The sequence below is a fragment of the Mauremys mutica genome, chromosome 1 (assembly GCF_020497125.1).
Source record: "Mauremys mutica isolate MM-2020 ecotype Southern chromosome 1, ASM2049712v1, whole genome shotgun sequence".
Classification (NCBI taxonomy): domain Eukaryota; kingdom Metazoa; phylum Chordata; order Testudines; family Geoemydidae; genus Mauremys; species Mauremys mutica.
The window spans coordinates 362,099,207-362,108,939 of record NC_059072.1 but is presented as its reverse complement, the minus strand read 5'-3'; the positions used below and the strand labels follow the sequence as shown (position 1 = coordinate 362,108,939).

Here is a 9,733-nt window from a genome sequence, read left to right as displayed (position 1 = left end):
GGCAGGGAGAGGTCCTTGGGGGAAGGGGTTGGGTAGGGGGTGTGGCCTCAAGAGTCATTGTGGATAATTCTCTGAAAACATCCACTCAATGAATAGTGGCAGTCAAAAAAGCTAATAGAATATTGGAAATAATTAGGATAGGGATAGATAATAAGACAAAGTGTATCATATTCCCTCTATATAAATCCGTAGTATGCCAATATTTGGTTGCCCCATCTCAATAAAGAATATTGGAATTGGAAAAGGTTCATAGAAGGGCAATAAAAATGATTAGGGATCTGGGACAGCTTCCATATGAGGAGAGATTAATAAGATTGGGAGTTTTCAGTTTGGAAAAGAGATGACTAAGGGGGGATATGATTGAGCTCTATAAAATCATGACTGGTGTAGATAAAGTAAATAAGGAAATGTTATTTAATTCTTCTCATCACACAAGAGCTAAGGGTCACCAAACAAAATTAATAGGCAGCAGGGTTAAAGCAAACAAAAGGAACTATTTCTTCATACAGCACACCGTCAACCTGTGGAACTCTTTGCCAGTGGATGTTTTGAAGGTCAAGACTATAACACAGGTTAAAAAAAAGAACTGGATGATCAATGGCCAGGATGGGCAGGGATGGTGTCCTTATCCTCTATTTGATGGAAGCTGGGAATGGGTGTCAGGGGATGGATCACTTGATGATTCCAGTGACCAGCAATTAAAAAACTGGAACCCAATGAGTTCTACACAGACCGATTCCCCAGTTTGGCATGCTAACACAGCACAGTAAGGTCAGGAAAGGCTTTAATGTCTCTTTGACTGTACAGTAAGTGATTCTGGGAAGAGGACCCAGCATCATGTTACCAGCCAGCTCTGCACGGAGCTTGGTCTGAGAGTCAGAGCACCGGGAGAAAACTTTAGGTCCCTTTATGAGTAACAAGGTGGAGCAGCCTGTCCCGGATCTGCTTGGTTCTCACCCCGTAGATGATGGGGTTGAGCATGGGGGGCACCAGGAGGTACACATTGGCCATGAGAACGTGGAAATGCAGGGCCACATTGTATCCATACCGGTGCGTGAGAGAGGAGAAAAGAGATGAGATGTAAAAGGTGAAGATGGCACAGAGGTGGGAGCCGCAGGTCCCAAAAGTCTTTAGCCGGGCGTCCTTTGTGGGGAGGCTGAAGATGCTCCTGAGGATCTGGATATAGGACATGACGATAAAAATTACATCCAGACCCTTCACACAGAATAGCACAAAGAGGCCGTAGTAATTACTGATGCGGGTGTCGGCACAGGCCAACTTCACCACGGCCATGTGCTCGCAGTGCGTGTGGGGAATGATGTTGGTTCTGCAATATGGCCATTGCCTTGCTAGGAAGAGATAGGGTAATATGAGCATGCCACCTCGCAACAACACGGCCAGGCCAATCTTGGCCACCACAGGGTTTGTGAGGGTGGTAGAATGTCTCAGGGGATTGCAGATGGCCACGTAGCGATCAAAAGCCATGGCCATGAAGATCCCAGACTCCACCACTAAGAAGCAGTGAATGAAGTACATCTGGGTGAGGCAGGCACTGAAATGGATCTCCCTGGAATTAAACCAGAAGATGCTCAGTGTTTTGGGCAGGATGGACGTAGACAGGACCAGGTCAGTGACGGACAGCATGCAAAGGAAATAGTACATGGGCCCATGGAGACTTGGCTCCCTCTTCACGACGAACAGGATGGTGAAGTTCCCCAAGATGGCTATGATGTACATGGTGCAGAAGGGGATGGAGATCCACACATGGGCCCTCTTCAAGCCTGGAATGCCGAGCAGGATGAAGGTGGAGGGGTTGGTGAAGTTGGTTGTGTTGGAGTCTGACATGAAGTAGAGGAGAAGGTGTGTAACTCTGAGATAGAATGGTGTCTCCTACATGTACCATACATTCCCCTGACTTTCTGTATGTACCCAAGGTTCCAGGGTGATGGCAGCAGTGCAGATGTCTGGTTGGAGAGACAATGTTAACATGAGACACTACGTACACTCCTGGAGGCTGTTTTCATGGGTGAAGCAGATTGGTCCCTCTTGACACACTGAAAAATGACATTTTCATTGTTCAGAGAAATGAATTATGAACAATTGACCCTACTAATGCCAATTCCATATTTGATGGTGATTCATGCATTTATAATTCCTACATGTCGGTGTGTGGAAAACCTTAACATGCACCAGCAAGAAACACGCGTGTGAATACTGGCTATCCATCATTAACATAAAAATTGCCATACTGGATCAGGCCAAAGTCCATCTAGCCCAGTATCCTGTCTTTCGACAGTGGCCAATCCCAGGTGCCCCAGAGGGAATGAACAGAACAGGCAATCATCAAGTGATCCATCCATCCCCTGTCACCCATTCACAGCTTCTGGCAAACAGAGGTTAGGGACATAATCGCTGCCCGCCCTGGTTAATATCCATTGATGGACTTATCCACAATGCACTTATCTAGTTCTTTTTTTACTCCTGTTATAGCCTTGGCTTTCACAATATACAGCTTACTTTGCTTAAGAGCCTTTGGTGAGGGACCTTGTCATAAAATCATAGAAGATTAGTGTTGGAAGAGACCTCAGGAGGTCATCTAGTCGAACCCTCTGCTCAGAGCAGTATTGTACCCGACTAAATCATCCCAGCCAGGGCTTTCTCAAGCCAGCCATAAAACCCTCTAATGATGGAGATTTCACCACCTCCATAGGTAACCCATTCCAGTGCTTCACCACCCCCTGAGTGAAATAGTTTTTCCTAATATTCAACTTAAACTTCCCCATTTGAAACATGAGAACATTACTCCTTGATCTATCATTGGCCACCACTGAGAACAGCCAAGCTCCATTGTCTTTAGAACCCTGCTTCAGGTAATTAAAGGTTTTTATCACTATGTTGCCATAAAAAGAATGGCTCAGGTTTGGGAATCTCCATCACATCTTCAGCTGTGAAGACTGGTGCAAATAATCCATTTAGTTTCACTGCAATGATCTAATGGTCCTTTAGCGTCTTGATCATCCAGTGGCCTGACTGGTTGTTTAGCAGGCTTCCTGCTTCTGATGTATTTAAAAAAATTGCTGTTACTTTTTGAGTCTTTGGCTAGTTCTTCAAATTCTTTTTTGGCCTTCCTAAATCTTTTCTTTTTTATACTTCATTTGCCAGATTTTATGCTCCTTTCTATTTTCCTCACTAGGATTTAACATCCACTTTTTAAAGGATACCTTTTAGCCTCTCACTGCTTCTCTTACTTTGTTGTTTAGCCACGATGGCCCTTATTTGATTCTCTTTTTATGTTTATTAATTTGGGGTATATATTTAAGTTGAGCCTCTATTATGGTGCCTTTAAACAATTTCCATGCAGCTTGCAGGGAATTTACTTTTGGTGCTGTACCTTTTAATTTCTGTTTAACCAAGCTCCTCATTTGTGTGTAGTTCCCCTTTCTGAAATTAAATGCGTTAGTGTTGGGGCACTGTGGTGTTTTCTCTGCCACAGGGATGTTACATTTAATTATATTATGATCACTATTACCAAGCTGTCCAGCTATATTAACCTCTTGGAGCTGATCCTGTGCTCCACTTAAGAGTGAATCAAGAATTGCCTCTCCTTGTGTGGGATATATAAAATTCCCCCTTATTACTGAGCTTTTTTATGATTTTATTTTAATAGCCTCTCTAATCACATCACAGTTACTCTCACCATCATAAAATATCAGGGTTGGAAGGGACTTCAGGAGGTCATTTAGTCTAACTCTGATACAGATTTTTGCCCCAGATCCCTAAATGGCCCCCTCAAGGATTGAGCTCCCAATCTGGGATTTAGGAGGCCAATGCTCAAACCACTGAGCTATTCCTCCCCCTACCCTAGTCAGCTGGTCAGTAATATATCCCTACTGCTATATTTTTTATTATTTGCGCATGGAATTACTATCCATAGAGATCCTTTGGTACAGTTTGGTTCATTTAAGATTTTTACTTCATTTGATTCTTCACTTTCTTTCACATAAAGTGCCACTCCCCCACCAGCATGACCTGTTCTATCCTTCCGATATAGTTTGTACCCTGGTATTACTGTGGCCCACTGATTATCCTCATTCCACCAAGTTTCTGTGATGCCTATTATATCAACATACTCATTTAATATGAGGCACTCTAGTTCACTCATCTTATTATTTAGACTTCTAAAATTGGTACATAAGCACTTTAAAAACTTATCACTTTTTAGCTGTCTCCCATTACATAATGTAATTGAATGAGATTTTTTTTTACATTTGACTGTTTCTCATCAGCTCTTACCTGCATTTTATTATCTTCCATCCTTTCCTCCTTACTTGGACATAGAGAATCTCTATTAGTAGATCCTCCCCTAAGGGATGTTTCTGTCCAAACCACATTCTCCTCCATACCTGTAGGTTTTCCACCAGCCCTTAGTTTAAAAAACTGCTCTGCGACCTTTTTAATTTTAAGTGCCAGCAATCTTGTTTCATTTTGGCTTAGTTAGAAGCCATCTTTCCTGTATAGGCTCTCCCTTTCCCAAAAGCTTACCCAGTTCCTAATGAATCTAAACCCCTCTTCCCTACACCATCGTCTCATCCACACATTGAGACCCTGCAGTTCTGCCTGTCTAAGTGGCCCTGCACATGGAACTGGAAGCATTTCAGAGAATGCGACCATGGAGGTCCTGGACGTCTATCTCTTACCTGCAGCCTAAATTTGGCCTATCCCTCCTCATGTCATTGGTACCTCCATGTACCATGACCACCAGCTCCTCACCAGCATTACACATAAGTCTATCTAGATGTCTTGAGAGACCTGCAAGCTTCGCACCAGACAGGCAAGTCCCCATGCAAACCCAGCTATCTATGTTTCTAATGATTGAATCACCCATAACTAATACCTGTTTCTTCCTCATAATTAGAGTTCCCTCCCCTGGAGAGGTATCCGCAGTGCGAGAGGATACCACTACATCATCTGGGAGGAGGGCCCCAACTATGGGATTGTTTCCCTCTGCTCCAGTTGTATGTTCTCCTTCCCTGAGACTTTCATCCTCCTCAACAGCACAGAGGCTGTTACACCGGGGGTGGGACTGTTCTACTGTGTCCTGCGCTTGCACCGAATGCACATATACACCACCTACCCATAGGGCAGGTAAGCATATATGCTGCTTTGGATGCAATAAACTGGATAGCCCCTTCTGTGTGGCTGGACTTCTGCCTGCATTCTCTTTTTACTCCTGAAGTTAGGTCCTTTTTTTAATTTATTTTTTTAATCAGGGGGTGTTTTAGGCTTAAGTTTAAAGAAGTCTAAGAAATGGTAAGTGTATCTAGCCTCTTTCATATTCCTCCCGTAAACTCCCTGACAAAACTCCCCTGTTAGCAGCTTCTGTTTGCTACATTCTCTGAGTGCTTAGGAGAGGGCATTTTCAAGCCTTGGTCTTCCCAGATAGCCCCACCCCCTGGTTAAGGGTTAATGGGTGTTAAAGGCCTTAGGGATCAAAGCCTCATTCAGAAGCTCTCAGCCTTGCTTAGCAGGCCACTAGATTCAGCACCCACATGGTCAGCATATGGTCCCCCAAACAGACTACACAGTACATTTCAGTCCAACAGCAAACACACACACACCAGACAACAAACTTACCCCAAGAGTCCCATAATCGTGCCGACTTCACCTGGAGAGTCAATACTATAAGTGTTCCCCATTTACCCAATTGCTCAAAATCTGATGGTGGAAAAATCCCAGACTGTTGCCAAGACAAGAGCCAGGGGGAAACATCCCAATTAGAACAAACCTTAGGGAAGGCATCATTGAGAGCAGCTCAACGGAAACACCTGCTCATCTGCAGCAGCGGCCAAAACAAAAACAAAGTCCAGATGCCTAAGGAATGGGCTGGAGAACAGGCTGCAGATAGAAAGGGGGTTTCAGAGACAGGCTATGAGAAAGGGGGAGGCTTCCATATGCAGACAGAATGAAAAGTCAGGGACGGTTTAGTTTAGAGAAGAGACAAATAAGGGGGCATATGATCGAGGAGAGCAAAATAAAGAATGGAACTGATTACATTCAAATGGGCAGAGAACAACTCCCAGCCAGTAACATCTATAGATACTTAGTGCATCAAAAGGGTTAATTCCCAAAGTTGAGGAAAATTATCAGCAAAACTGATTTGGAGAAAAAATTTAGACAGAAAAATGGGAATGAAACTCGGGAGTTCTTTAAGAAGAGTTAATTAGAGAGCTAAAAACTCACAATTCCACAGTCAAGAAAGTGGTGAACTTTGGCTAAAAACCCCATTCAGTGGCAAAGTGGAGGAAGGAATTAGGGAGGGGAAAATAGATAGCAAGTAATACAATCAGAAGTTATGAAAATTGATAGGTGATATTAAAGACATCAGGAAAAATCCATGCTTGGCAGGACTAAGGGTCACAAAAAAGGATGTTATTAAGTATATCAAGAACGAAAGAAATCCTAGAAAAGGCATAGACTGATTCCTAGAGAGTGAAAGGAAACTTGTTAATGTACCTGAAATGGTAGACATGTTCAAGCAATAGTTTAGTTCTGCATTTGGAAAAAACCAGCATGCTGTATGCATAGGGGATAGCTCAGTGGTTGGAGTATTGGCTTGCTAAACCTAGGCTTGTGAGTTTAATCCTTGAGAAGGCCATTTATGAATCTGGGGCAAAAATTTGCCTGGGGATTGGTCCTGCTTTGAGCAGGGGGTTGGACTAGATGACCTCCTCAGGTCCCTTCTAGCCCTGATATTCTATGATATCATATGAAATGATTAAATACTTTCCAGTCCATTAGCAGTCAAGGAGGATGTTAAACAGCATCCACAGTAGAACCTTAGAGTTACAAACAGACCAATCAACCATCCATCTCATTTAGAACCAGAAGTATGCAACCAGGCAGCAGCAGAACCCCAAAAAGATAATACAGGACAGTTCTGTTAAACAGAAACTATTAAAAATAAAACAAAAGCTATAAAAGGATATTTGAGAAGGTTCATAAAAATGGAAAAGCTGGTATGAGTTTAGTTAAAAAAGAAGTCTAGGGATATAATTAATGCCAGTCAGCAACATGGTTTATGGAAACAGGCTTTGTCAACTAAACCTGATTTCATCCTTTAATGCGAGTACACGTTTGGATGATCAAGGGAACCATGCAGATTCAATAAACTTCTATTTCTCTGAAGCATTTGATTTAGTAGGGTAAAACATTAAGATAAAAAATAAACACTATACAATATCAGTATAGCACACATTAAATGGACTCAAAACTGACTAACTAGAGATCGCAGAAAGCAGTTTTCAGTGGGCCATTGTCAGGGAATGGGAGTGTTTCTAGTGGGGTTCTGCAGGGATCAATTCCAGACCTGATTCTATTAAATATTTTCATCAGTGATCTGGAAGCAAACAGAAAATCACTGCAGATAAAATTTGTGGATGACCCAAAGATTGGCAGAGTGTTTACAATGAGGTAGCCAGGGCAGACATAATAATTAATCTGGAGCATTTGGTGAGCTGGTCCCATGCAAACAATATGTTTTAGTACAGTAGAATGCAAAGTTATCCTTCCGAATAGGCAATACAGGCTGGACACACAGACTAGGGCACTGTATTATGGAACGCAGGGACCCTGAAAAGGATTTAGGACTATAGTGGACACCCAGTTCATCGTGAGCTCCCAGTGTGATGCTGTGGCCAAAAGGGCTGATGTGATCCTTGGATGCAAAAGGGGATTGATAAATTGGAGCAGGGGAAGGATTTTATCTCTGCACATGGCATTGGTGAAACCGACTGTGTCCAGTCCCAGGGTCCACATTTCAAAAAAGATACTGAAAAATTGGAGAGGGTGCAGAAAAGAGCCACAAAAATGATTCAAGGCTGGAGAAAATGAATGATAGAGAGAGACTTAAAGAGATTTGCCTACTTATCTTAGAAAAAAGATGATCAAGCGAGACGTTCATGGGGAGAAAACCATTGGTAATAACTGGCTCTTTAATCTGGCGGAGAAAGGCAGAGCAAGACCCAACAGCTGGAAGTTGAAGCCAGACAAATTCCAGCTGGAAATAAGGGCCAAATTCTTAACATTGGGGGTGATTAACCATTGGGAAAGACTGCAAAGGGTAGTGGTAGAATCTCAAACTCCTCATGTCTGTAGATCCAGACTGGATGCTAGTCTCGGAGATCTGCTTGAGGGCTTGTTTATACTTAAAATGTTACAGTGTCATTGCCCTAGTGCTTCAGTGTAGACACTACTTACAACGACCACACTGGTTCTCCCATCAGCATAGGTAATCCACCTCTCCGAGAGGTGGTACCTAGGTCAATGGAAGAATATTTCTATCAACCTCATGCTGTTTACACTGGGTTTAGGTTGCTATAGCTACATCTCTCAGGAGCATGGATTATTTTGTTATTGGAAATAAAAAGAAAACGCAGTTTTGGTTTGCATTAACAGAGGCAGAGCCTGCAAGTCACAGGAGGTGATTGTACTACTCTACGCGGCACTGGCTAGGCCACAGCTGGAGTATTGTGTCCTGTTTGGGTCACCAAAGCACAGGAAGGATGAAGAGAAACTGGAAAGGATCAGAGGCAAGAGACAAAGATGATCGAAGGGATGGAATACAAGACACATGAGGAAAGGCTGAAGGAAGTGGGTATGTTGAGTTTGGAAAAGAGGAGATCGAGGGGGGATGTGACAGCAGTCTTCAGATACTTCAAAGTCTGCCATAAAAAGATGAAAAAAAGTTGTTCTCTCTGGCCACAGAAGGCAGGATAAGAGCCAATGGGTTCAAACCGCATCATAGCTGATTTAGATGAAATCTAAGGAAAATCTTCCTAACTGTAAGAACAGGAGGACAATGGAACAAATGCCTTGGGAGGTCTTGGAAGCGTCTTCGCTTGATGTTTTCCAAAGGAGGCAGGATAGTCATCTGTCTGGGATGATTTACATGCAACAAATCTTGCATCTTGGCAGAGGGTTAGACTAGATGGCCCTTGCGGTCCCTTTCCCCACATGGCTCTATGATTCTATCATGTACAATCCTACTTTAGTATCAGAGGGGTAGCCGTGTTAGTCTGGATCTGTAAAAGCAGCAAAGAAACCTGTGGCACCTTATAGACTAACAGACGTTTTGGAGCATGAGCTTTCGTGGGTGAATCCCCACTTCGTCAGATCTCTATCCCATCACGCCCACATTGCCCAGGGTTTGTGAAGCAGGTGAGCTCCTCAGCAAGAGATGTGTACCTGTGAATTCTGAGATGGAAACGTCTTCCCTGGGAATCCCCCTCAGGTAGCCATGTCCCACACCTCTCTCACTCCAGCATCTGCAGCAACATCCCACGCTGAGAGCTGATACAGGTGTGCACCATTTATAATAGAGCTCAGTGCAATCCCTGGGGCGGGTGGGTCATGAGAGAAGCGGCATCGGAATGTAAACAGGCAGGAGATTGGAGACACTTTAGCCAATGTCTCTCTTTCTATATCTGCACTTCTGCACTCTTTATGCAGCTTTATGAGTAAACAGTAATTAAGGGACCTTCCCAAAGGGAGATGAGAACTCCTGGGCTCTGTGCTGAGTTAGAGAGGAATTAGCTGCTCTGTGTATTTGTGTATATTTAAAAATTATAGTTGATTACCAAGAAAACTAGGGATAATGCCTAAGTTTATATATTTCAGAGTAGCAGCCATGTTAGTCTGTATCCACAAAAAGAACAGGAGTCCTTGTGGCACCTTA

The 9,733-nt window shown here is 43.2% G+C and overlaps 1 protein-coding gene across 1 annotated transcript; it reads right to left on the bottom strand.

The window, feature by feature from the left end:
• Window positions 1-897: 897 nt before the first annotated feature.
• LOC123360805 (olfactory receptor 52M1-like) lies at window positions 898-1,845 on the bottom strand. Its single transcript, XM_045001268.1, has one exon. The coding sequence runs from the start codon at window positions 1,843-1,845 to the stop codon at window positions 898-900; it is 948 nt and encodes a 315-aa protein (XP_044857203.1).
• Between the last annotated feature and the right edge of the window lie 7,888 nt (window positions 1,846-9,733).

Coding starts and splice junctions, on each gene's coding strand:
- LOC123360805 (XM_045001268.1), bottom strand. CDS start 1,845: ATGTCAGACTCCAACACAACCAACTTCACCAACCCCTCCACCTTCATC.